Source organism: Salvelinus alpinus, chromosome 28 (assembly GCF_045679555.1).
Source record: "Salvelinus alpinus chromosome 28, SLU_Salpinus.1, whole genome shotgun sequence".
NCBI lineage: Eukaryota > Metazoa > Chordata > Actinopteri > Salmoniformes > Salmonidae > Salvelinus > Salvelinus alpinus.
Genome location: NC_092113.1, coordinates 26,536,115 through 26,563,253, shown reverse-complemented (window position 1 = coordinate 26,563,253; position 27,139 = coordinate 26,536,115). Strand labels below are relative to the sequence as shown.

The window sequence follows — 27,139 nt, the reverse complement described above, 5'->3', positions numbered from 1 at the left end:
ATGTGACGTATAGTGTTTTTGTCTATAGCTACACTGACTGCGGATAGCTGGCTAGCTAGATACAGTTGTTGCGGCATCCTTGAAATTAATATTTTGTTTCCGCTAGCTTAAGTTAGTAATTAGAAAAACCAATGAGCAATAGCCCACACTATTGCAGGAAATCACACGCTACCATGGATCACATTTGGCATCCTCCAATGTGACTAGGACGTCTGGACTAGTCTAGTGCCATTGGAGTTAGTTAGCAAACAAGCTAGCTAGCTGGTTTGCTTGCTAATGCTGTCTAGCTAGGTGGTGGGTAGTGTTTTTATTGATTAATACTGGGTGTGCCATTCGTATTGCTTGTTTGATAGTTTACCTGTCACATTCGTTCAAACCTTTTACCCATAGTTTGTGAATATTTGAAATGTAGCTAGCCAGCTAGCATAACTCGTAGCTAGCTAGTTAATTAGCTACGGTTAGCCGCGGCTATTTGGCCTTTTCATAACCAGCCGATGGTTAAATATTTTGAGTTATAATGTGACATTTTGTTTAAAGTCGTTCAACTCAAGTTGGACATTTGCCAGTTTAGCCAAAACAACGGAAAGTTCACTAGCAGCGTGAATCCAGGTCAAGGCACCAATGCGACCAACTGGGTTTGAACCCGGGTCATCTGTGTCAGACAGGGCAGTTATTTCTAGATTTCTAATAGATCTAGTTATATCGTTGTTCACTGTAATAAATGTACATTAATGTATTTTGCCTGCACAGTGCGCAGCTGCGAACATCAGTGGTTGAGGTCCCATATAATTTATCATCACTTTGCCATCTTTACACTTTGCCTCCAAACTATGTTAACGCTTTTGTCTTTTTGCCAGATATTGCAGCACGTTGAGATTCTTGAAACTTGAGGAACTCTTTGTCAAGTACAGTACAATGGCTCCCAAAGACATCATGACCAACTCCCATGCCAAATCCATCCTCAATGCCATGAACGCACTTCGTAAGAGCAACACACTCTGTGACATCACTTTGAGAGTGGAGAATACTGACTTTCCTGTACACCGCATTGTCCTGGCAGCCTGCAGTGACTACTTCTGCGCTATGTTCACCAGCGAGGTAACCGTTAGCCTATTTAAATAATGGTTAAAAAAATAAAAATTAAGCACAAGACTGGAGTTAATTTAGGCCTAGATAGACACATATGACACAGCACTTCCACAAAAGACCAATGATGACTGATCATCAGTGTCATCAGCGATAATAACTTTATAAATAAGTTTGCTGGTGGTTCTCTCTCTATATGCAGAAAGAGACAGGTAATAGTTGTTTGACTGGTTCGGAAGTTGACAATGCCCAAAAGAGTTTCTACATATCCCTTGTGCTTAGAACCGAGCTAAGATTTCTGTAGGCTAAAATTAAACTGATATTAATTTCCTTGAGCAATATGTCTTTCAGTGTGACTGCCATCAGTGTGACTGCCATCTGGTTATTTATAGCTTAATAAAAACGTGAATGGATCATATAGGCCTACCTCAAATATTAGGCTATTCCCAAACACGAAACAGCAATGACAGTGCATAGCAGAAATAGTCCAATGCTAATTATTTCTCTGTAGCTCGGTTGACCTAGTTTCTCTTTCCTTTAACATTTTTAGCTCTCTAAGAATCCCCAGGTGAGCATTGCTCTTTTACTAACAAAGCTGACTATAATCCACAGCTGCCTACACAAGTATGACAAATAGTAAACACAAGGAATCAGTAGGCCTATGTTTTTTGCAATGAGTGCGGAGTGCCCTGTGTCTGGCAAGAGCGACTACTAACCAGTAATTTAAACTGATGTGTCTGTCTTTGCCGTTGTGCTTTTGCAGTTGTCAGAGAAAGGGAAATCCTTTGTAGACATCCAGGGGTTGACTGCGTCCACCATGGAGATCCTGCTGGACTTTGTTTACACAGAGACTGTTTTGGTCACAGTGGAGAATGTCCAGGAACTGCTTCCTGCTGCCTGTCTGCTGCAGCTCAAAGGTAAGTTGAGAAATCTAAAAATAATATGAGAACCATTGCACTTTACTGTACATCCACTGTATTTACTTTGTGGAATAAACTACCGGTATGTCAGTTAAATCTAAATCTGCTCTTTTGTAAAAGGAAATGCACACACATCATCTTCCCTTATTAGGTTTGTGCAATATGACTGGCTATATTGTATTGCTAATTTGCTAATATAGTGGAAACATTGTTAATTTATGTCAAGAAGTTTTTACTTGAGACAGACTAGCAAATTAAATACTTCAACATTATTTTACAAAATGAACATACTGCACTCACTTAATGTGTGTATATGTTTCTTTATATTCCTCAGGAGTAAAAAGAGCTTGTTGTGACTTTCTGGATAGTCAGCTTGATCCCACAAACTGCCTGGGCATTCGTGACTTTGCGGAGACCCACAATTGCCTTGACCTGATGCAGGCCGCTGAACTCTTCTCCCAGAAGCACTTCCCTGAGGTGGTTCAACATGAGGAGTTTATGCTGCTCAGCCAGAACGAGGTTGAAAAACTAGTTAAATGTGATGAAATCCAGGTAAGCAAAGTAGATTTGGTGAGGTATTATTATACTTGTCGTAACGCTGTAATTACCATAGTAATAGTCGTTGTTGTTTCATTGTAGGCCTACATTAGGTAGCCTTGTAATTGCATATTAATGGAGTTGCGTTTTTGTAATTCCAACTAAATTTCTATGCAATTAAACTACAATTACTTAAGTACTAAGTAACAATATGTTAATACAATGTTACTCGTGTAATTATGGTGTTACTACACAGATATAAGAGCAGATTGATGTGAAGTGTTACCAAAGTCGAATAGTGTACTGAATTTATTTTTGAATTCAGAGAGCACACAGTCATGTTGCCTCAGGTGCATATCTTATCTCTATTCGCGGCTATCTTTGAATGCTCAGGGGGATACTTTTCACAAAAACCTTTAGTTGAAAGAAAAGGTGCAAGTGGAGACCTGCAGTAATCTCTATTAATGGGGCCCCCTTTGCAGATTTACCTGGCTCTGAAATCATGGAGAAAATAATCTGATTTAAGTATGCCTTTGTGCTCTGGAAATTCCAGTGTTTAACCGCACAGCGCATATCTTGCTGTATAAAAACATAATTGTAACCATGGGACTTGATTTATAGTTTACCAATTCATTCAAATGATTTTTGCTTGTCACGATTTTCGTGATCAAAATGTGTGTAATATACACTTAAAGTGGCTTGCGAAAGTATTCACCCCCCCGTGGCATTTTTCCTATTTTGTTGCCTTACAACCTGGAATTAAAATTGATTTTTGGGTTTGTATCATTTGATTTACACAACATGCCTACCACTTTGAAGATGCAAATATGTTTTATTGTGAAACAAACAAGAAATAAGACAAAAAAAATAAACTTGAGCGTGCATAACTATTCACCCCCCAAAGTCAATACTTTGTAGAGCCACCTTTTGCAGCAATTACAGCTGCAAATCTCTGGGGTATGTCTCTATACGCTTGGCACGTGTAGCCACTGGGATTTTTGCCCATTCTTCAAGGCAAAACTGCTCCAGCTCCTTCAGGTTGGATGGGTTCCGCTGGTGTACAGCAATCTTTAAGTCATACCACAGATTACACAATTGGATTGAAGTCTGGGCTTTGACTAGACCATTCCAAGACATTTAAATGTTTCCCCTTAAACCACTCGAGTGTTGCTTTAGCAGTATGCTTAGGGTCATTGTCCTGCTGGAAGGTGAACCTCCGTCCCAGTCTCAAATCTCTGGAAGGACTGAAACAGGTTTCCCTCAAGAATTACCCTGTATTTAGCGCCATCCTTCAATTCTGACCAGTTTCTCAGTCTCTGCCGATTGAAAATATCCCCACAGCATGATGCTGCCCCCACCATGCTTCACTGTGGGGATGATGTTCTCGGGGTGATGAGAGGTGTTGGGTTTGCGCTAGACAGAGTTTTCATTGATTGGCAAAATGTCACATTTTTTAAATTATTATTTAACTAGGTAGGCTAGTTGAGAACAAGTTCTCATTTACAACTGCGACCTGGCCAAGATAAAGCAAAGCAGTGTGACACAGACAACAGAGTTACACATGGAATAACATGGAATAAACAAGCCAATAACACAAACAAGTCAATGACAGTAGCAAAAAATACATTTATGTCTTATCGGACCAGAGTGCCGCCTTCCATATGTTTGGGGAGTCTCCCACATGCCTTTTGGCGACCACCAAACGTGTTTGCTTATTTTTTTCTTTAAGCAATGGCTTTTTTGGCCACTCTTCCGTAAAGCCCAGCTCTGTGGAGTGTACGGTTTAAAGTGGTCCTATGGACAGATACTCCAATCTCCGCTGTGGAGCTTCGCAGCTCCTTCAGGGTTATCTTTGGTCTCTTTGTTGCCTCTCTGATTAAAGCCCTCCTTGCATGTTCCATGAGTTTTGGTGGGTGGCCCTCTCTTGGCAGGTTTGTTGTGGTGCCATATTATTTCCATTTTTTAATTATTGATTTAATGATGCTCCGTGGGATGTTCAAAGTTTTGGATATTTTTTTATAACCCAACCCTGATCTGTACTTCTCCCCCACTTTGTCCCTGACCTGTTTGGAGAGCTCCTTGGTCTTCATAGTGCCGCTTGCTTAGTGGTGTTGCAGACTCTGGGGCCTTTCAGTACAGGCGTGTATGTATATATATATTATATATATATATATATATATATATATATATATATATATATATATATATATATATATTGAGATCATGTGACAGATCATGTGACACTTAAATTGCACACAGGTGGACTTTATTTAACTAATTATGTGACTTCTGAAGGTAATTGGTTGCACAAGATCTTATTTAGGGCCTTCGTAGCAAAGGTGAAAACATGCGTGCACCATTTTTCCTTTTTTTAAATTTTTATTTTTACATTTTTTAAACAAGTTATTTTTTCACTTCACCAATTTGGACTATTTTGTGTATGTCCATTACATGAAATCCAAATAAAAATAAATTTAAGTTACAGGTTGTAATGCCACAAAATAGGAAAACGCCAATGGGGGTGAATACTTTTGCAAGGCACTGTAGTTAAGTCTTAGTTGACTGTATCTACATCATTAATTAAAACTGTCACTTTGACTTGTTCCTCTTGAAGTGAAGTTGATCTCAGTCATTTGGAGAAATCAGTGTGATTGAGTGAATGCATTTTTGGCCTTGAGTAGTTATACTTTGGGATTTCCGTTATTACAACAAGCATGTTGTTGTCAAGGTGTGTGGTTGTGAATACATGTTGTTTCTGTTTGCAGGTGGACTCAGAGGAGCCTGTATTCGAGGCAGTGTTGAATTGGGTTAAACACAATAGGAAAGAGAGGGAGATTTATTTATCGGAGATGCTGGAGCATGTGCGGATGCCTTTGCTCACTCCGCGCTATATCACAGACGTCATCGACTCAGAGGTGAGGCAGCTAGACCACACACGGTCACATGATGTAAGCAGTTTTCTTGTCTAGGCCTTCCTATAATGGGTTTGTGTTAATAGATCAACAGCCAGTTTCCTCGACATGAATTAAGCATAGTCCTAGACCACTTTTACTCCACATACAGATGCGTACAAAGCTCTCCCTTGCCCTCCATTTGGCAAATCTGACCATAACTCTATCTTCCTGATTCCTGCTTACAAGCAAAAATTAAAGCAGGAAGCACCAGTGACATACCCCAACCAGAAGCCATGGATTACAGGCAACATTCTCACCGAGCTAAAGGGTAGAGCTGCCGCTTTCAAGGAGCGGGACTCTAACCCGGAAGCTTATAAGAAATCCCTCGATGCCCTCCGATGAACCCTGAAATAGGCAAAGCTTCAATACAGGATTAAGATCGAATTGTACTACACCGGCCCCGACACTCGTCTGATGTGGCAGGGCTTGCAAACTATTACAGACTACAAAGGGAAGCACAGCTGAGAGCTGCCCAGTGACACGAGCCTACCAGACGAGCTAAATAACTTCTATGCTCGCGTCGAGGCAAGTAACACTGAAACATGCATGAGAGCATCAGCTGTTCCGGATGACTGTGTGATCACGCTCTCCGCAGCCGATGTAAGACCTTTAAACAGGTCAACATTCCCAAGGCCGCTGGGCCAGACGGATTACCAGGACGTGTGCTCCGAGCATGTGCTGACCAACTGGCAAGTGTCTTCACTGACATTTTCAATCTCTCCCTGTCTGAGTCTGTAATACTAACATGTTTCAAGCAGACCACCATAGTCCCTGTGCCCAAGAACACTAAGGTAACCTGCCTAAATGACTACCGGCCCGTAATACTTACGTCTGTAGCCATGAAATGCTTTGAAAGGCTGTTCATGGCTCACATCAACACCATTATCCCAGAAACCCTAGACCCACTCCAATTTGCATACCGCACCAACAGATCCACAGATGATGCAATCTCGATTGCACTCCACACTGCCCTTTCCCACCTGGACAAAAGGAACACCTATGTGAGAATGCTATTCATTGACTACATCTCAGCGTTCAACACCATAGTGCCCTTAAAGCTCATCACTAAGCTAAGGACCTTGGGACTAAACACCTCCCTCTGCAACTAGATCCTAGACTTCCTGACGGTCCGCCCTCAGGTGGTAAGGATAGGTAACAACACATCCGCCACGCTGAGCCTCAACACGGGGGCCCCTCTGGGGTGGGTGCTCAGTCCCCTCCTGTACTCCCTGTTCACTCATGACTGCATGGCTAGGCACGACTCCAACACCATCATTAAGTTTGCTGATGACACAACAGTGGTAGGCCTGATTACCGATAACGATGAGACAGCCTATAGGGAGGAGGGCAGAGACCTGACCGTGTGGTGCAAGGACAACAATCTCTCCCTCAATGTGATCAAGACAAAGGAGATGATTGTGGACTACAGGAAAAGGAGGACTGAGCACGCCCCCATTCTCATCAACGGGGCTGTAGTGTAGCAGGTTGAGAGCTTCAAGTTTCTGGCGTCCAAATACACCAAGACAGTCGTGAAGAGGGCACGACAAAATCTATTCCCCCTCAGGAGACTGAAAAGATTTGGTATGGATCCTCAAAAGGTTTTACAGCTGCACCATCGAGAGCATCCTGACGGGTTGCATCACTGCCTGGTAGGGCAACTGCTCGGCCTCTGACCGCAAGGCACTACAGAGGTTAGTGCGTACGGCCCAGTACATCACCGGGGTCAAGCTTCCTGCCATGCAGGACCTCTATACCAGGCGGTGTCAGGCTCCAGCCACCCTAGTCATAGACTGTTCTGTCTGCTCCGCACGGCAAGTGGTACCGGAGCGCCAAGTCTAGGTCCAAGAGGCTTCTAAACAGCTTCTATCCCCAAGCCATAAGACTCAACAGCTAGTCAAATGGCTACCCAGATTATTTACACCCCCCCTACGCTGCTCTCTGTTATTATCTATGCATAGCCACTTTAATAACCCTATCTGCATGTACATAATTACCTCAATTACCTCGACACTGGTGACCCCACACATTGACACATTGACTCTGTACCGGTACCCTCTGTATATAGCCCCGCTATTGTTATTTACTGTTGCTCTTTAATTATTTGTTTTTCTTATCTATTACTTATTTTTTTTAAGGTATTTTCTTAAAACTGTATTGTTTTTTAAGGGCTTGTAAGTAAGCATTTCGCTGTAAGGTCTACTACACCTGTTGTATTCGGAGCATGTGACAAATAACATTTGATTTGAAATCCACTTTCAATGGAAATTCTCCATTGAGAATGATTTATGGTGTGCGTCTGGGAAACAGGCCTCAAGTGTTGAGCAGAGGTGTTATTACTGTCTTGATAAAGTACTGTATATGTTGTGACGTGTTCCAGCCCCTCATTCGATGCAGTCTTCCCTGTCGAGACCTTGTGGATGAGGCCAAGAAATTCCACCTTAGACCAGAGCTGAGGAGTGAGATGCAGGGGCCACGCACCCAAGCCAGATTAGGTACAGTACTGACCTCCATTTTTTTGGATTGATTTTCTTGTCCTAATAATAGGGATACAAGACAAGCTTAGTGGAAGTTACTACTTTATTCATGTGGAAAAAGTGATTACCATGTTGCTCTTTCAAGGTGCCAAGGAGGTCCTGTTGGTTATTGGAGGATTCGGCAGTCAACAATCCCCTATAGATATCGTTGAGAAGTATGATCCTAAAACTCAGGAGTGGAGCTTTTTACCTGTAAGTGTTTGTTTTTTTTATTACATATTTTGGCTCTCTGATCATGGTTAACTTATCCCAAGCATGTTTTTACAGAACATTGCTCGGAAAAGGCGTTATGTAGCTACTGTCTCCCTCAATGACCGTGTGTATGTGATTGGCGGCTACGATGGTCGATCGCGGCTTAGCTCGGTGGAGTGCTTGGACTACACAGCAGACGAGGATGGTGTCTGGTACACCGTCGCCACTATGAATGTACGGCGTGGCCTTGCCGGGGCGACAACACTCGGAGGTAGAGGATCTTCTCTGATTGACAGCCCTCATTGTCATGGGGTTTACAAAAACAAATAGCACTGAAGTGAGTTTGACTGACCTCAGGTGTAACAAAACCCTGCAAGTGTTTTCTAATGCAGACTTTCAAAAAGTTGTTGGAACATTTCCTTACATTTCTTTCCTCACTTTTCTGCCCACAGATATGATCTATGTTGCTGGAGGCTTTGACGGTAGCCGCCGTCACACCAGCATGGAACGATATGACCCGAATATTGACCAGTGGAGCATGCTTGGGGACATGCAGACAGCCAGGGAAGGGGCTGGCCTGGTGGTTGCTAGTGGACTTATATACTGTCTTGGTGGGTATTAAAGATGTTTGGTTTAAGTTTGTAATGGTGTTGGTGTATAAATATTTAAATTTTCTCCCTGTTTTTTTCCCCCACTGACCTTAGTGTAAATCCTTACTATGTGGACACCCCATCAAATTGGTGGATTCAGCTATTTCAGCTACACCCGTTGCTGACAGGTGTATAACATCAAGCACACAGTCTTGTAATCTCCATAGACATTGGACAAGCTTAGTGGAAACGCGTTCTCTGGAGTGATGAATCACGCTTCAGGCAATCCGATGGACAAATCTGGGTTTGGCGGATGCCAGGAGAACGCTACCTGCTCAAATGCATAGTGCCAACTGTTAAAGTTTGATGTAGGAGGAATAATGGTCTGGGGCTGTTTTTCATGGTTTGGGCTAGGCCCCTTCCAGTGAAGTGAAATTTTAAAGCTACAGCATACAATGACATTCTAAACATTTCTGTGCTTCCAACTTTGTGGCAACAGTTTGGGGAAGGCCCTTTCCTGTTTCAGCATGACAATGCCCCCGTGCACAAAGCGAGGTCCATACAGAAATGGTTTGTTGAGATCGGTGTGGAAGAAATTGACTGGGCTGACCTCAACCCCATCGAACACCTTTGGGATGAATTGGAACGCTGACTGTGAGCCAGGCCCAATCGCCCAAAATCAGTGTCCGACCTCACTAATGCTCTTGTGGCTGAATAGAAGCAAGTCCCCGCACCAATGTTCCAACGTCTAGTGGAAAGCCTTCCCAGGAGAATGGAGGCTGTTATAGCAGCAAAGAGGGACCAACATATTAATGCCCATGATTTTGGAATGAAATGTTTGACGAGCAGGTGTCCACACACTTTTGGTCATGCAGTGTATGTAATTTATTGCAGGTGGGTACGACGGATTGAATATCCTCAATTCAGTGGAGCGGTATGACCCTCACACAGGTCATTGGACGAATGTTACCCCCATGGCCACCAAACGCTCAGGTGAGTACTCCAGAGTATGAGGGCTGTATAGATTATATACAGTATGGCTCTCTCTACATATGGCTATGGTTAGTATGTCTGAAGGGCCTATACTCTTTGTTACAGGGGCTGGTGTAGCCTTGCTCAATGACCACATCTATGTGGTGGGAGGCTTCGATGGAACAGCGCACCTCGACTCGGTGGAGGTTTACAACATTAGGACTGACTATTGGACCACGGTAGCCAGTATGACCACTCCACGCTGCTACGTAGGAGCTACCGTCCTCCGGGGACGACTCTACGCCATAGCTGGGTAAGCCTAAACATCCCAACCCTGCTCAGAATTTAATCTTTTTATTTTTTTATTTTTAGGAAAGTGTAAATTCACTTTCCTTTCATATGTTTATTGCTTTTAATGACAGACAGATGAGAAACAATGAGGGAGACAGGTGAAGAGGAGATTCAGAGTGAAGGGAGGACACAGGGATTGAACCCCTGTCACCGGCTAACCGTTGTACATGTGCATAGAGCCGGGAGTGTTATCACTCGACCACGGCTCTGCACCCGACTTCAGTATTAAGAGATACTGAAGTGATCATTAATATACATTATGTATGACTCTTAATTGATTTATATTATTCTTGCTTAGATAACATTGTAATAAATCTGAATCATGAATGCAACCTCCTTATGGTCCAGTTTTCGATTATAAGCATGCGAATTATGTCATTGAACACAGCCATATGATGTATTGTTCATCCTCCCCTGTACTCTTTTGCCCTCTCTAGGTATGATGGAAACTCCCTTCTGAGCAGTATCGAGTGTTATGACCCTGTTATTGACAGCTGGGAGGTGGTCACCTCCATGGCCACACAGCGCTGTGATGCAGGAGTGTGTGTCCTCCGAGAGAAGTGAGATTTACCTCAGAACAACCTCAAAGGTCGGGTGAAGCGGAGGAGGGCAGTCATCTAGTCCTGAACCTGAATCTGATATTTACGTGCCACTACTATGGCGCGACAGAGGGATTATTCACTTGGAGGCCAGTGTGCTATATGTCCTCCCGGAAGTCTCTTGATTCTATTCATCAGACTTTCTCATCTGAGTTTAGTTACTTCTGTGTGATAAGGGACAGGGGGTGTACAACAGTGATTAGGAGTTGTTTCAGTCTCTTCATCAACAGTTGTTGCTTCCAAGAAGACATCCATCCCAACCCACTCGGTCGCATGACACACTTTTAGTGGTAGCTGTTGCTGTGGTAACCTGTGAGATTTTTGACTCATCTTTTAAAGTGCAATATATTTCTCTACTTCTGTTATGAACCGTTGGAGTAGAAGAAACAAGAGACTCCAGTTTTCTGCTGCTATATGCCTTATGCCCTTGTGGCCCACATTGAACTGAACATCCATGATGCCTCATTAGGACTGTGATTGTTGTCATGCCATCAAGTATGATGATTATTTAGCATTTGCCAGGTTTTCAGTCAGACAGTAAACCCTTTGTAGATTTTGTAATTCTGTATAAAGCGCTTTTAGAAATAAATCACTTATTGAAGAATTGCCATATTTACCTGACAGTCATTACTTTCAATGTATCAAAGATATTCAAATGAATGACATTTTAGGGAAAGCACCATAATTGTATTGTGGACTGCAGATGATTCCTTGCTCTTTTGCTGTTTCTGTCATCTTGTCAAAATCTCTGTCCTTTGCAATTGACTCCTCTGAAGATGTGTGTATGGTGCATGCATTTGTCCATAGTGGATTTGTTTGGACAAGCAAAATGACTTGACTTCTATTATCCAGGGCAAGTACAAAATCCTGAGGAGTCTTTTGTTACTTGAAAAAGTGAATAAACATTGTGATAATGTATCACTTTTATATTTGTTTTTAGTTATTACTGTAATGCAATGTGGAATTCGATGTTGAAGTGAACTGTTGTGACCTAGTAAAAGCCTAGTGAATTTGTCAAGGGTTTCGGACCTCTTGGTTTAATGGCAAAGTTGTTGGACTGACTGTCACACTCGCAGGGACCCGGGTTTGAGTCCTGGTTGGGCTAATCACCAAGCTAGTTGCATTGATGTCAGAAGTAGAATGACACTACTGTGGGACTATCGGGTGTGGGAGGATGTTCGGAGGGGCAGGGATGTGTTTCCGAAAAGAGGGGGTAGTCTTGTGATCCTTGATAAGTGCTTGGTGACGGACTGCCCCAAGGCCCTGGTTCAGTTCAAACCAGGCTTCCCCCCCCCCCCTCCCCCAAATTTCCAACAATATCTACATGTGCAGTACCAGTCAAAAGTTTGGACACGCCTACTCATTCAAAGGTTTTGCTTTATTTTGACTATTTTCTACATTGTAGAATAGTAGTGAAGACAAACTATGAAATAACACATTTGGAATCCTGTAGTAACCAAAAAAGTGTTAAAAAAATAACTAGGCAAGTCAGTTAAGAACAAATTCTTATTTACAATGACATCCTACCCCTGCCAGACACTAACCCGGACAATGCTGGGCCAATTGTGCGCCACCCTATGGGATTCCCAATCACGCCCGGTTGTGATACAGCCTGGAATTGAACCAGGGTCTGTAGTGACCCCTCTAGCACTGAGATGCAGTGCCTTAGACTGCTGCACCACTCGGAAGCCCAACAGTCTTGAAGGAGTTCCCACATATGCTGAGCACTTGTTGGCTGCTTTTCCTTCACTCATCCCAAACCATCTCAATTGAGTTGAGGTCGGGTGATTGTGGAGGCCAGGTCATCTGATGTAGCACTCCATCACTCCTTCTTGGTCAAATAGCCCTTATACAGCCTGGAGGTGTGTTGGGTCATTGTCCTATTGAAAAACAAATGATAGTCCCACAAAACAAACCAGATGGGATGTGTATCGCTGTGGTAGCCATGCTGGTTAAGTGTGCCTTGAATTCTAAATAAATCACAGACCTTGTCACCACCTAAGCAGGTGTGGTTTCTTTGCAGCAATTTGACCATGAAGGCCTGATTCACGCAGTCTCTTCTGAACAGTTGATTTGGAGATGTGTCTTATTTGAACTCTGTGAAGCATTTATTTGGGCTGCAATTTCTGAGGCTGGTAACTAATGAACTTATCCTCTGCAGCAGAGTTAACTCTGGCTCTTCTTTTCCATTGGCGATCCTCATGAGAGCCAGTTTCATCATAGCGCTTGATGGTTTTTGCAAATGCACTTAAAGAAACATTCAAAGTTGTTGAAATGTTCCACATTGACTGACCTTCATGTCTTAAAATAATGATGGACTGTCATTTATCTTTGCTTATTTGAGCTGTTCTTAAAAGGAAAAAAACCATTGAATGAGTAGGTGTGTCCAAACTTTTGGTACTGTAGGTGGAGTATGAACCAAATCACATATATTAAAATAATGTTGAGTGTTCACTAACATCACATTTTTTTTAATGTCACATCACTACTGGGATCCAATGACAATTCGACTAGAGAGCTCAGGTATTTCAGTAGTGTGTGGGCGGTGTGCATCGCAGACCCAGGCTATAAAATCACCCCTCGCATTCAACTGGTGCATGACATTGCTGTGTTGGCGGAGACACGTAACTCGTCTTTGTCGACGGAGCTGGAGCAAAAGTTTTTGCGCCTTTACTGTATGTTGAGAATTAAAAAATTCAACCGTTTTTACGCGTCTTCAATCATCTGAATCTTGACAGGGGAAATGGTATGTGCGCAATTTACATAACTTCTTAATTTTTTACTTTTTGCATTGAAATCCTAAATACGGGAAGTAAATTTTCCCCATGTCGGTGTTATTGTTAATATTTGCCATCCTCATTGGCAAATGTAATGTTCACGCAGTCTGAAAATTTAGACCAACCTTTACTCGACGATTTGACATGTTTCCTTTGAAAAATGAAAAACATTCAGCTTTTTATTGCCTTATGTCCATAACCTCAACCTGGTCCTACCATCTATCCATTCCGTTTGAATGTATCTGTTTATAAAGTTTATCGTTTGTTACTACGTTATTATAACAATGTAATACAGTATGTGCGGGAATGCATACTGTGGCTGCAAGAGAGGAATCCTAGGAATCTGTTGAGCCTTGGTGAAGAAGTAGATAGGTGGGTGGTATGGGGCAGACGCAGTTGGTTGGGTCACATGCTTGACAAACTTTCTTGAAGTTTTTAACCTTCAAATGGCAAATTATTTTGTTAAAACATTAGCCTACTTTACCTATATTTAGGCAAGAGTCTAGGAAAGCAATGTCGTGATACACTATCTTCCTATACCAATTGTGTACATAAAGGAAAATGTAGGCTAGTGTACAGTCTATGGGCCAATGCATGATTACCAAAGAGAGGCCATTTGCTTTCTCAAGAATCAGCCATTCAAAGTATAACAAGCATGCGAAGCCCCTTTCCTGTCATCCTCATACAATAATTTACTTTCTATTCACGATTTAGGAGTTCTATTTTTCTTTGTGACAATGTGTTATTACACAGCATTTTAGTGTTACATTTTACAGATGCCACTTGCTTTTCAAATGTCAGTTGATAACCACCTTGTTGAGAACCTAGAATCCCCTCCCCCTGGGATCCAGAGCCAAGACTACAAATCTGGACATGCTAAAACATGTGTCTGGCAGATTTCTTATAAACACTTTGGTACAGTTTCCCAGAGAGATTAAGCCTAGTCCTGGACTAAAAAATCCCCCTGAGTTTAGTCCAGCACTAGGGTCAATTTGTGTGTGGGAAACTGACCATCAAAGGAATAAATCCTTTGACCTTATTTGAGTTCAGGACCTTTAGAATCATTATTTAGAGTGACACGGTTACTTTAAATTTGGAGCCACTGTATTGCTCTCTACTTTTGGCATCACCTTTAATGACTTGAACCATGTGGTAATGGATACATGTAGATTTTTCCCTGGATTGATCTATTTCTGGTTTGCCCTTTTCGATCAACATTTAATTCAGCCCTCTTCAGTTATGACTGTGCTTACTGAGCTGTAACAACCAGCTAAATTAGAAAAAATAACATACAGGAATGTTGTTAATAATAAATCCTACATGTCAGCGTACTTTAATTCCTTGTACTGTTGTGTGTTCATATAGTCAGATTTACAGTATCTGGGTAAAATGGGCTTTGCTGTTTGTGTATTTTCCACTTCAGACAGACAGACTGTTTGAAGAACAGAAAGTAGTCGAGCTGTTGTTTTTGGCCAACAGAGAGAGTGTATCTCCATACACGTGGGCCAGGCAGGCGTTCAGACGGGCAATGCATGCTGGGAACTCTTCTGCTTGGAACACGGTGTGGGGCCTGACGGAGTGTTCAATGAAGAGGACCAGGGGCCTAATTCCCGGACTGACCCCTTCAACACTTTTTTCCACACCGGAAGTTCTGGCCGCCATGTTCCCAGGGCCATATTTGTGGACCTGGAGCCAACGGTGGTTGGTAAGCAAAGTCAATTGTAACCTTTTGTTTTATTCTCCTCTTTCTCGCCATCCATCATCCATGTTTCGTGTGTGTGTGATTACACATGTGTAGTGTAAATGCATATCCATCCTCATGGGCCAGACAGGAGTGCTAATTGGGAATGAATTCATGCGGGCGGGGACCTGTGCTGGATGGAGTATGGTATTCAAAAGACAAGACCATTGGTGGTGGCGGTGATGACCCCTTTTTACACTTTCTTCAGTGAGCGTGACTCAGGAAAGCTTGTAGAAAGTGCTGTGTTTGTGGACCTAGCCAGCTGTAATTGGTAAGTGGTGGTGTATAATATTGATACAAAGATGAAAATAAAGTTTAAGTTAAAGCTGCAATATGTAACTTTTTGGGCGACCCAACAAAATTAACATAGAAATGTGAGTTATAGATCTGTCATTCTCATTGAACGCAAGTCTAAGAAGCGGTAGCTCTGTTGCATGTGCGGCATTTCTGTGCTTCCCAATTTTTACTTTAGTTTTTGCGTCATTTACTTTCGGTTTTGTACACCAGTTTCAAACAGCTAAAAATACAATATTTTTAGTTATGGAAAATATATTTCACAGCGGTTTAGATGGTATAATGATTATCTACTCTATACTTGCTTGTTTTGTCACAAACTGAAATTAGGCAAACTATTAGAATTTTAGCAACCAGGAAATGGCGGAATGATTTCTGCATAGTGCATCTTAAAATGTTGAATAAATTAAATGTTTGTTAATGATACACACCCCAAACTTTCACAACAATAACAACTGGGCCAACAACAAATAAAATGAACGAATAAAGAAAGCCCACACACAGCATATGCTGCTCCAAAGTACAGACAAGTTGGCTGCAGTAGCCCTTGCCAAGTAATAAATAATTAAATTCATGTTACATAATATGGTGGGGCTGCTGATAAGCTACAGTATATGGTAAGTAGTGTGCATTAAGCAAAACACTAACTCCACTGTAACACGTCTACAAGTGTTACTATGGCACATTAATAAATACTAGAAATCCTGATTGTTAAAATGGTCAGTGGTGGGAAAAGTACACAATTGTCATACTTTTCTTGTTTCGTTTAAATAACGGACAGCCAGAGGCACACCAACACTCGGACGTAATTTACAAACGTATTATATTGATTTAGTGAGTCCTTTAGATCAGAGGCAGAAGGGATGAGAACATGCTATATTGATTTAGTGAGTCCGATAGATCAGAGGCAGAAGAGATGAGAACATGCTATATTGATTTAGTGAGTCCGATAGATCAGAGGCAGAAGGGATGAGAACATGCTATATTGATAGGTGCGTGAATTGGACTATATTGTTGTCCTGCCTGAGCATTCGAAATGTAATGAGTACTTTTAGGTGTCAAGGAAAATGTATCAGGAGTAAAACGTACATCTTTATTTTAGGATGTAGAGGAGTGAAAGTAAAAGTAGTCAAAAATAGAAATAGCAAGGTAAAGTACAGATACCCCAAAAAACTACTTAAGTAGTACTTCAAAGTATTTTTACTTAGTTACTTTACGCCACTGAAAATTGTGCATCTACATTACACTGCTGGAAGACGCAAAGTACAGCTTTACAGACTACAAAAGAATCTGAGCACAGGACTGGGAACCAAGAGCAAATCAACAATTGTGGTAATTCAGGTGACATTTCCTGTTGATGTCCTATATTTCTTGAAGAGTAATTGTTTTCCCCCCCAGATGAGGTCAGGACTGGGATGTACAGGCAGCTCTACCATCCTGAGCAGCTCATCTCTGGAAAGGAGGATGCAGCCAATAACTACGCCCGTGGACACTACACCGTGGGGAAGGAGATCATTGACGGGGTCCTGGAGCGTATCCGTAAAATGGTAAGTATCACATTAAGATCTGATCTTTGTCATACAGTCAAAGGAAGGATTTGAGTCGTAATATATTAATAATATAGGCTAATATAAAATAAATTGGCTAAGGCCAATATATTGTGCATCCCTAGTGTTGATAAATAGTTTTTCTCCCTAGACTGACCAGTGCACAGGGCTGCAAGGATTCCTCATCTTCCACAGCTTCGGAGGAGGCACCGGCTCTGGTTTCACCTCTCTGCTAATGGAGCGCCTGTCTGTTGACTACGGCAAGAAGTCCAAGCTGGAGTTTGCCATCTACCCAGCTCCCCAAGTGTCCACAGCTGTGGTGGAGCCATATAATTCCATTCTGACCACCCACACCACCCTGGATCACTCCGACTGTGCCTTCATGGTGGACAATGAGGCCATCTATGACATCTGTCGCCGCAACCTGGACGTTGAGCGTCCATCCTACACCAATCTCAACAGATTGATCGGTCAGATTGTTTCCTCCATCACTGCATCCCTACGATTTGATGGTGCGTTGAATGTTGACCTCACAGAGTTCCAGACCAATTTAGTACCATTCCCCCGCATTCATTTCCCCCTGGTCACCTACGCGCCCATCATTTCCGCTGAGAAGGCTTACCATGAGCAGCTGACCGTCTCTGAGATCACCACTGCCTGTTTCGAGCCATCCAATCAGATGGTCAAGTGTGACCCTCGCCATGGCATGTACATGGCCTGCTGTATGCTGTACCGTGGAGATGTGGTGCCCAAAGATGTGAATGCTGCCATTCAAAATATCAAGACCAAACGTTCCATCCAGTTTGTGGAATGGTGCCCCACCGGTTTCAAGGTAAGGAACATAATTGCCTCCCGCATATGGTTTATATTGCAATAGATAAGTACTATATTTCATTCTCGGTCTAAGGGGTAATTGATTTATTTTTCTTATTCTATCTAATCAGGTTGGGATCAACTATCAGCCCCCAACTGCCGTACCTGGAGGTGATCTAGCTAAAGTCCAGAGGGCTGTGTGCATGCTGAGCAACACCACTGCCATTGCTGAAGCCTGGGCTCGTTTGGACCACAAGTTTGACCTCATGTATGCCAAACGTGCCTTTGTGCACTGGTATGTAGGTGAGGGCATGGAGGAGGGAGAGTTCTCTGAGGCCAGAGAAGACCTGGCTTGTCTGGAGAAGGATTATGAAGAGCTGGGCAGAACAAGCACAGAATCTGATGATGATGAAGCAGGCGAGGAATATTAAGAACCAAAGAACCATGATCTCCTACCTGTCTATTAAAAATGTATAATTCCGTCTTCTTTGTATTCTTTCTATTTGTAACAATTCATTGTTGTATCTCTCTGCGCTGAACTAAAACAAGTTGTAAAAAACATATGGACAGCCAAATACACTTGTTTAATAACGCCCTGTTAATGTGTCAATTCCAAAGTGCCATGTTTTGCAATCGCAATGGCTTTCATCTTCTGAATAAAGTCCGTCTGTGTACAATATTGCGCAAGATATTTTTCTCTGCATATTTCATTGAAATTCATGATGAAGGACATGTTACAGCTGGGCCAAGCTCAACCTGGAGTAGACTGTATAACGTCACCCACATTCTGGTGACATGTTCTGTTTCACTAATAATTTATTAAGGGATTATATTTAGTTTACTAACAGTATATTATGAGTTTATAATAAACAGTAATCCATTGCTGGTTGCATTCAGTGAGCTGATGAATGTTGCTACTGGTCTATGGATCATTACCGTGGAGCGCATAGCCTACCGAAGATCGCTAACGTTATCATTTGTGACTAGCCTCAAAACTGTTACAATGTATCATGCATGATTACAAACCCCTCAGTGCTCGCCCACTCAGTGGCCACATCCAATCAAAATACTCCATCGGGGCTATTTAAAGAACAAGTTCCGGCAGTCGTGGAGTCACCTGAAAATATCCATCCGCGGTAGTAAACAATGGGAAGATCTCAATGCATATCTCTGCCGTCCTCCTTCGTCTCCTTCTCAAAACCCATTGGAGAAAGAGACTAGGAGAGAGGAAGCGAGGAGTATCATTTGAGAGAATACTATAGATGGGTTTGCTGACAACGTCACGAAAACCGTGTGCACGCTTTGATGTGGCAGAAGTCCAGAACGGGCATGTGGGAAATCGTAAGTGGCTCGTTTCAGCTACACCGAACAAAAATATAAACTCAACATGCAACAATTTCAAAGATTTTATTGTGTCACAGTTCATATAAGTTAATCGGTCAATTGAAATCAATTCATTAGGCCCTATCTATGGATTTCACATGACTGGGAATGCAGATAGGCATCTGTTGGTCACAGATACCTTAAAAAAAAGATAGGGGCATGGATCAGAAAACAGGTCAGTATCTGATGTGACCACAATTTGCCTCATGCAGCACGACACATCTCCTTCGCATAGAGTTGACCAGGCTGTTGATTGTGGCCTGTGGAATGTTGTCCCACTCCTTTTCAATGGCTTTGCGAAGTTGATGGATATTGGCGGGAACTGGAACACGCTGTTGTACACGTTGATCCAGAGCATCCCAAACATGCTCAATGGGTTACATACTTTATCTGGTGAGTATGCAGGCCATGGAAGAACGGGGACATTTTCAGCTTCCAGGAATTGTGAACAGATCCTTGCGACACGGGGCCGTGCATTATCATGCTGAAACATGAAGTGATGGCGGCAGATGAATGGCATGACAATGGGCCTCAGGTTCTCGTCACGGTATCTCAAATTGCCATCAATAAAATGCAAGTGTGCTCGTTGTCCATAGACTATGTCTGCCCATACCATAACCTCACCTCCACCAGGGGCACTCTGTTCACAACGTTGACATCAGAAAACCGCTCGCCCACATGACACCATGCAGTTGAAACCAGGATTCATCCATGAAGAGCAAACTTCTCCAGCGTGCCAGTGGCCATCGAAGGTGAGAATTTGCAAACTGAAGTCGGTTACGACGCCGAACATTTTAGAGTGACCTTTTATTGTCCCCCGGCACAAGGTGCACCTGTGTAATGATCATGCTGTTTAATCAGCTTCTGATATGCCACACCTGTCAGTTGGATGGATTATCTTGGCAAAGGTGAAATGCCCACTAACAGGGATGTAAACAAATTTGTGCACAAAATATAGGAGAAATAAGCCTTTTGTGCATATGGAACATTTCTGGGATCTTTTATTTCAGCCTAAGAAACATGAGACCAACATGTACGTCCTTTGTGTGGGTGAGCGGTTTGCTGATGTCAACATTGTGAACCGAGTGCCCCATGGCTATCCGTAAATTAAAAAAATAAGAAAATGGTGCCATCTGCTTTGCTTAATATAAGGAATTTGAATTGATTCATACTTTTACTTTTGATATACTTAAGTATATTTAGACTTGCTTCTATTCAGCCACAAGAGCATTTGTGAGGTCGGGCACTGATGTTGGGTGATTAGGCCTGGCTTGCAGTCGGGTTCCAATTCATCCCAAATGTGTTCAATGGGGTTGAGGTCATGGCTCTGTGCAGGTCAGTCAAGTTCTTCCACACCGATCTTGACAAACCATTTCTGTATGGACATTGCTTTGTGCGTGGGGGCATTGTCATGCTGAAACAGAAAAAGGCCTTCCCCAAACTGACTTGCCTAGTTAAATAAAGGTTCAATTGAAAAATAAAAAACTGTTGCCACAAAGTTGGAAGCACAGAATCGTCTAGAATGTCATTGTATTCTGTAGCGTTAAGATTTCCCTTCACTAAGGGGCCTAGCCCAAACCATAAAAAACAGCCCCAGACCATTATTTCTCCTCCACCAATCATTAAAGTTGGCACTATGCATTGGGGAAGGTAGCGTTCTCCTGGCATCCGCCAAACCCAGATTCGTCCGTCAGACTGCCAGATGGTGAAGTGTGATTCATCACACCAGAGAACGCGTTTCCACTGCTCCAGAGTCCAATGGCAACAAGCTTTACACCGCTCCAGCTAGCGCTTGGCATTTTGCATGGTGATGTTAGACTTGTGTGCGGCTGCTTGGCTTTGGAAACGCATTTCACGAAGCTCCCAACAAACAGTTATTGTGCTGTCGTTGCCTCCAGAGGCAGTTTGGAACTCGGTAGTGAGTGTTTTAACTGAGGACAGATGCTTTTTACGTGCTGCACGCTTCAGCACACGCCAGTCCCATTCTGTGAGCTTGTGTGGCCTACCACTTCACGGCTGAGCCGTTGTTGCTCCTTAATGTTTCCACTTCACCTCACAATAACAGCACTTACAGTTGATCGTGGAAGCTCTAGCAGGGCAGACATTTGACGAACTGACTTGTTGTAAAGGTGGCATACTATGACGGTGCTACATTGAAAGTCACTGTCCCCAGTCCACCTGGTCGTGCTGCTGCTCCTCCTGTTTCAACTGTTCTGTCGAACCCTGACCTGTTCACCGGACGTGCAACCTTGTCCCGGACCTGCTGTTTTCGACTCTGAATGATCGGCTATGAAAAGCCAACTGACATTTACTCCTGAGGTGCTGACCTGGTGCACACTCTACAACCACTGTGATTATTATTATTTGACCCTGCTGGTCATCTATGAATGTATGAACATCTTGGCCATGTACTGTTATAATCTCCACCCGGCACAGCCAGAAGAGGACTGGCTGTGCTCAGAGCCTGGTTCCTCTCTAGGTTTCTTCCTAGGTTCCTGCCTTTCTAGGGAGTTTTTCCTAGCCACCATGCTTCTACATCTACATTGCTTGCTGTTTGGGGTTTTAGACTGGGTTTCTGTAGACCACTTTGTGACATCGGCTGATGTAAAAAGGGATTTATAAATAGATTTGATTGACTGAGCTCTTCAGTAAGGCCATTCTATTGCCAATATTTGTCTATGGAGATTGCATGGCTCTGTGCTTGATTTTATACACCTGTCAGCAACGGGTGTGGCTAAATTGGCCAAATCCACTCATTTGAACGGGTGTCCACATACTTTTGTATATATAATGTACTCCATCTTTTTCAACATTACATAATTAATTCTGTGTAAATTATATACTAAATTAAACACAATGGTGTGTCAAAACAAACGTGTATTTGCATATTTATATATTCATGTGTGCATGAAATATTGGAATAATTGTAGAACTATATCTTAGAGTAATCACAATCCATGTAATAAAATCCTGTAATTTATATTGATTTAAAATGTCTAACATGAAGTAGGGTTGATTTCTAAGGTCATATAAATGAGTTTGCAAACAAAAAGAGGTTTTAGAAAAACTAAATAGTATCTACTTTTTTAGGCGGATGTAGTCACTGCCTTACAACATTCGTTTCGCTGTGCGTGTGTTTGACTGAACTGCCTCGTATGTTGATCCCGATTGCCTTCTGGAGAACCTGACATTGGAAAATTAGAAGGATAGACCTCCCGACAGATCATAGCAAGGTGACATTGTTGTGATCAGCCTACCTGTGTTTGAGCTCTAAGATTGGACCACGAAGATGACCCAGCCTCGGCCGGACGAGTTCAAGCCACCTCCGGAGTGCCCAGTCTTCGAACCAAGCTGGGAGGAATTTGCCGATCCTTTTGCTTTTATAAATAAGATCCGTCCAATTGCGGAAAAAACTGGCATTTGTAAGGTCCGCCCGCCTCCGGTAAGTGTGGTCTAGTTGCTGAATGGTTCAACTGAATCTTTAAAACCATTTTAACAACGAGAAGACTGACATCTACCATACACTGGGGGGTTTAAAGGGACATTTTCAACATGGCGGATTAAGGTTTTTTTGCGGATTCTTTTGTGTATCATTCAAATGTTTATTTAGCTAGCTACATAATCTAGCTAGTTTTTAATAACATTAGCTAGCTACCTGACCAGCGGAGTGTATTTGTGTAGCAACAGGAAACGTTGGTGAAAATGTATCTTTGTGCTTAACTGAAAACGAATCGGTACAACACCGGCAAGCTAGCTAGCTAACTGATTTGAACGAGTCGTGAGATTTATCTTTCGCTAGCGACTGATCAAACTAGCAATATCTGGCACAATGACCGTCAACGAAATCTACCAGTTTAGTGTAAAAAATGACAAACTAGCCATCGCTAGTATTACCTAAAACAGCGTTTCAATAAATAAAATGTAAATTTACATAACATTAGCTAGCTACAGACTGACATGGTCCTTCAACGTTACAGTAGCTAACTGGACTGGCAGGTGGGAATTAATGTCTAGCTAGCTTGCTAAATTGGCTAGTTTTGTCGTCAGGGGAGAAAACAATAGACATTTTTAATAACAGGAAAACTTTTGAAATTTGACTATGTATCACTGGTAATGCCAAAGCCAAACAGTCGTACGGTTAGTGTTACGGAGACGGGTGATGTTTATTGTTGAATGTTGTTTTTGATGACGTCATTCAGACAAACTTCTATCTTACCCATAACTAAGGATCACCTGTATTCATTAGTCTTGTTTGGTTTAGCCTAAACTTAAATGATTTCTCTGAAAATATTTTTTAACTGTTGACCTTTTTGGAAACTGAAACAAAAACCATTAATAACCAAAGAAAGAAGTAATCCATAAGTTAATAATAGACATAACGCATACATTATTGGTTATAACTATCAATCAATATCGAATGGCGTCAAAAATGAGTGTTAATAGCTAAGTAATTGGATAGATGTCTGGAGATATCCTGGTGAAATAGGATGTTCACTCAGTAGGCCCGACAGTTTTTGGGTGTTGTCCTCCATGTTGGCTTTGTGGTAAACCGGAGCTGTTGAGTTCCATCTGGCCATTTTGTTGGTGATGTTAGTTAGGCTAGTGTTTTTTTAAGATAATAAATCAATCGTGTTGTATGCTCTACAATGCTTATATTGTAACCCTAAATAACTAATTATATTGAAGGGGCAAAAGTACCTTGACCTATTTATATGTTAAATTAAAATAATCCTACATGTCTGCAATACCTCCTTTCAAAGAGACTCCATCTACCCTACATAACGCCAATTGACTTAGGTCCTGCCAATGTAAAGCGTTTTTGTTGATTTTGATGTAACTCAGTGACAACAGTAGACCCATAGACAGACTCACAGACTTGTAGGCTAAACATCTGTTACTGACAGGTGTTCCATATGGGACAATGACTGGTTTATTGTAAGATGTCCCCATACTGCTGGGTAGATGTGGTACACTTTGTATAATTTAGTGAACTATGTGTATTTCAGCTAGTAATTTAACTACATTTTGCAGTAGCTTAGTGGTAGTTGAACTAAATTTAAATCTTGGTACGGTTTTTAGTAGTTAACTTTTTGCAATGTAGCGATGTAGCCAACTACTGGAACTACACACTACTTTTTTTTGCTAAAATAAAATATGGGTGAAGTAGGCAATAATTCACTTACTTTTTCAGTTTCAGACCTGCCCAATTCTCACTTGAAGATATATATATATATTTTTTTGTTGATAAATTACACGTTCTGTTAACATCTGACTCCAGAGTGATCTGTCTTGCAATTTGTAGTCTATGACATTTCAAATTGAGAGATGGTAATTTATCACTAAGTAGTTTGGATGTAGTGAGCTACTTTTTCAAAGTAACTTCAGTTAAGTAAACTATATTTTTCTTAAGAGTATATTTAGTGTAGCTTAATTTCTTCCAGTGTGAAGTAATTGGAAGCTTGGTAAACTATATTTTCAGAGTAGCTTCCCCAACACTGACAATAGGCCATTTTATGATATGTGTGCTAAGGAATGCAAATTCTAATAAGTTGTTGTATGCTCACAGGGCTGGCAGCCACCATTTGCATGTAATGTTGACAGACTGCACTTCACTCCTCGGATACAGAGGCTCAATGAACTGGAGGTAAGGAGGTCACTTTGTATTATGTGTAACCTAGGTCTTAGTTTCCATATACAATACCCTTGATGGTATGCATCCCTTTGAAACCCAGGCCTATAGAGGGGAATAGAACTGATTGGTCAGGGTCTCGGTCAATGCAATTGTGTAGTTGACGAAGCACTGAAGGTTGCTGTTGTGCTTACCATTATTAATCACCCTTTTCAGAAGCTTTAGTGAAAGGAAGGTCAAAGGTTGCTTGTGCAGGAGTCGGTCAGCAGAAATCTTGTCTTTTCAGTTCGCAAATATTTGTTTGTTGCATCACATTGCTGAGTAAGGAGACTGATTATCACCTCTGTGATTTTCTACATTTCAATTCCTACAGTGACTGTTAGATATCACCTAGTGTATGTTCCCCTTTCCTAGGCACAGACCAGGATCAAGCTTAACTTCTTGGACAAGATTGCAAAGTTCTGGGAGTTGCAGGGGTGTTCTCTGAAGATTCCTCATGTGGAAAGGAAGATATTGGACCTTTATCAACTCAACAAGGTTGGGTGTTTTAGTATTGTTTCAAACTACTATGCATTTATTACATCTTAAATAGTATTTAACAGCATCCACTGACTATAATTAACTTTGACACATTTTATTTCAGAATGTTGCAGATGAGGGTGGATTTGATATTGTGTGTCGCGACAGACGATGGACGGCGATTGCACTTAAGATGGGCTTTGCTCCTGGCAAGGCTGTGGGCTCTCACCTACGGTCGCACTATGAGAGAATCCTCTACCCCTACAACCTCTTCCAGAGTGGAGCTAACCTCCTGGTAAGTTGGACAAATGCCCTAACACTCATGGTTAATCTGTCTGTGTCTGTTCATATTGTACTCAGGGCTTTATGCACTAGCTAATGCTGTGTTAAGCGCTTGGCTGGCTCATCTGTAGGCAAGTTAAGCACTGTTCAACCATAGTTCTACTGCTGTTATTGTGGAAGTACCGTATGTTTGTCTAATGTGAGGATAATTTTCAATATTGAATAAATGGATTGAAAACGGCAGAGAAAGCGTACTGAGTCAATATAGATTGGGTCTTTGTTGTTAACTTTGCAAGCTCTCTCTTGCTTTAGGCACCAGAGCTTGCTTCCAAGCTGATGCGTTTAGTGTCTGCCCCTGAACTTGACACGGTATGGCTGCCTCAAGGTTATTATCTAAGAATAAAAAAATGGCACATGTCTATGGTGGTTATGGCATAGTCTGGAGTTTTTGGTTACACAGAAATGTTACAGACCATTGTTTGTTTCAAATGGTCTCATTGTGCTTTGTCTGTGCACCGCTGACATAGTCTGGGTGTCCTTGCTGCCATAGGCATGTGTGCCATGTCTATTGTTGTTTGTATGTTTCGTCTACATATGTAATGGATTAACTGCATGTCTATTGTATAACATTACATTGTATATGATATCACTAATGTTCCTATCCTATGGTGCCTATGCCTGCAGTTTGTCCAGAAGCCAACCCTGCCACTTGACACAAGTGACAAGGAGTACAAACCCCATGACCTGGCCGAGAGGCAGCAGTTTGTCCAGCCAGCAGAGTCCTGCTGCAACAGCGCCCGCAGAGCAAAGCGGATGAGAGCTGAGGTGGATGCTCTTGTCGAACAGAGCCTCACACACTTGTCAGAAGAACTCCTCATAAACCCAGTAATTCAGATTGCAGAAACTACCCTGTAACCAACTACCTTACTCTATCTCCTTCAAATCCTTAAGTCACAAAATGGAGTGTAATTAGCTTAAAGCCTTGTGTGTTATCGTAATTATTCATGAAAGCATTGGCACATCACTGCTCTCTATTGCATATCAACTTTGTAACATCATTAGTGGTAATTAGAATAGTTAACTAGAACTCTATTTCCACTCACAGTCCGGTTGTGTGAAGATCGAACCAGGAACTAAACCCTGTGAGAACAGACCAAATCTGAGGAGGAGGATGGGCTCCTTTGTTGCCAAGCCCGAGACAGGTCAGTACCAACAAGGCTTTACTTTAACCACAGAAGAGTTAAAACAATATTTGTGATCGGTGCCAATATCCATATACTTGTATACCATTTAGAATCAAGCAATGTATATTAATATGTACTCTAGTGTGCATTTTGGAACGTAGTGTGTGATATTTGGGCTAGGGAGTATGATGCACCATGGGTCATTCATGAGTTAAATCATCTGGTGTTCCTCATT

At 42.0% G+C, this 27,139-nt stretch overlaps 3 protein-coding genes across 10 annotated transcripts in view; all 3 read left to right on the top strand.

Annotated features, from left to right (window-relative positions):
- Window positions 1–11,662, top strand: LOC139557542 (kelch-like protein 12). Of its 2 annotated transcripts, XM_071372510.1 has the most exons (13): window positions 136–294; window positions 858–1,098; window positions 1,637–1,654; window positions 1,850–2,003; window positions 2,341–2,558; window positions 5,309–5,458; window positions 7,875–7,989; window positions 8,117–8,223; window positions 8,299–8,494; window positions 8,676–8,834; window positions 9,708–9,806; window positions 9,912–10,098; window positions 10,574–11,662. In XM_071372510.1, the coding sequence occupies exons 2-13, from the start codon at window positions 916–918 to the stop codon at window positions 10,698–10,700; spliced, it is 1,713 nt and encodes a 570-aa protein (XP_071228611.1). In that variant the 5' UTR covers window positions 136–294; window positions 858–915; the 3' UTR covers window positions 10,701–11,662. The 2 variants fall into 2 exon arrangements, with proteins under 2 accessions (XP_071228612.1, XP_071228611.1); XM_071372511.1 differs by lacking the exon at window positions 1,637–1,654 and having other exon boundaries at window positions 1–294.
- Window positions 11,663–13,297: 1,635 nt separating this feature from the next.
- Window positions 13,298–18,584, top strand: LOC139557543 (tubulin alpha chain-like). The gene is made up of 5 exons (XM_071372512.1): window positions 13,298–13,481; window positions 14,992–15,217; window positions 16,946–17,094; window positions 17,246–17,926; window positions 18,039–18,584. Exons 1-5 carry the CDS (start codon window positions 13,479–13,481, stop codon window positions 18,336–18,338), a joined length of 1,359 nt encoding a protein of 452 aa, XP_071228613.1. The 5' UTR covers window positions 13,298–13,478; the 3' UTR covers window positions 18,339–18,584.
- A 3,812-nt stretch (window positions 18,585–22,396) lies between these two features.
- The window catches only part of LOC139557539 (lysine-specific demethylase 5B-B-like), a 36,964-nt gene continuing 32,221 nt past the window's right edge, over window positions 22,397–27,139 (top strand). For 2 of the 7 annotated variants that reach the window (XM_071372505.1, XM_071372503.1), the window contains exons 1-7: window positions 22,397–22,732; window positions 24,857–24,934; window positions 25,334–25,456; window positions 25,563–25,733; window positions 26,033–26,089; window positions 26,405–26,545; window positions 26,826–26,922. In XM_071372505.1, the coding sequence (XP_071228606.1) occupies window positions 22,580–22,732; window positions 24,857–24,934; window positions 25,334–25,456; window positions 25,563–25,733; window positions 26,033–26,089; window positions 26,405–26,545; window positions 26,826–26,922 (820 nt within the window). In that variant the 5' untranslated portion in view covers window positions 22,397–22,579. Of the gene's footprint in view, window positions 22,733–24,856; window positions 24,935–25,333; window positions 25,457–25,562; window positions 25,734–26,032; window positions 26,090–26,404; window positions 26,632–26,825; window positions 26,923–27,139 lie in introns of those variants that run through there. The other 5 variants (XM_071372504.1, XM_071372501.1, XM_071372506.1 and 2 more) reach the window with 4 other exon arrangements.

Bases quoted from the DNA above. Each gene is read 5' to 3' on its own strand.
- LOC139557543 (XM_071372512.1), top strand. The intron at 17,095-17,245 runs GTAAGTATCACA...TTTTCTCCCTAG, and splicing joins TGGAGCGTATCCGTAAAATG to ACTGACCAGTGCACAGGGCT. The intron at 17,927-18,038 runs GTAAGGAACATA...CTATCTAATCAG, and splicing joins GGTGCCCCACCGGTTTCAAG to GTTGGGATCAACTATCAGCC.
- LOC139557542 (XM_071372510.1), top strand. From the start codon at position 916: ATGGCTCCCAAAGACATCATGACCAACTCCCATGCCAAATCCATCCTC. The intron at 2,004-2,340 runs GTAAGTTGAGAA...TATATTCCTCAG, and splicing joins CTGTCTGCTGCAGCTCAAAG to GAGTAAAAAGAGCTTGTTGT. The intron at 8,835-9,707 runs GTGGGTATTAAA...AATTTATTGCAG, and splicing joins TGGACTTATATACTGTCTTG to GTGGGTACGACGGATTGAAT.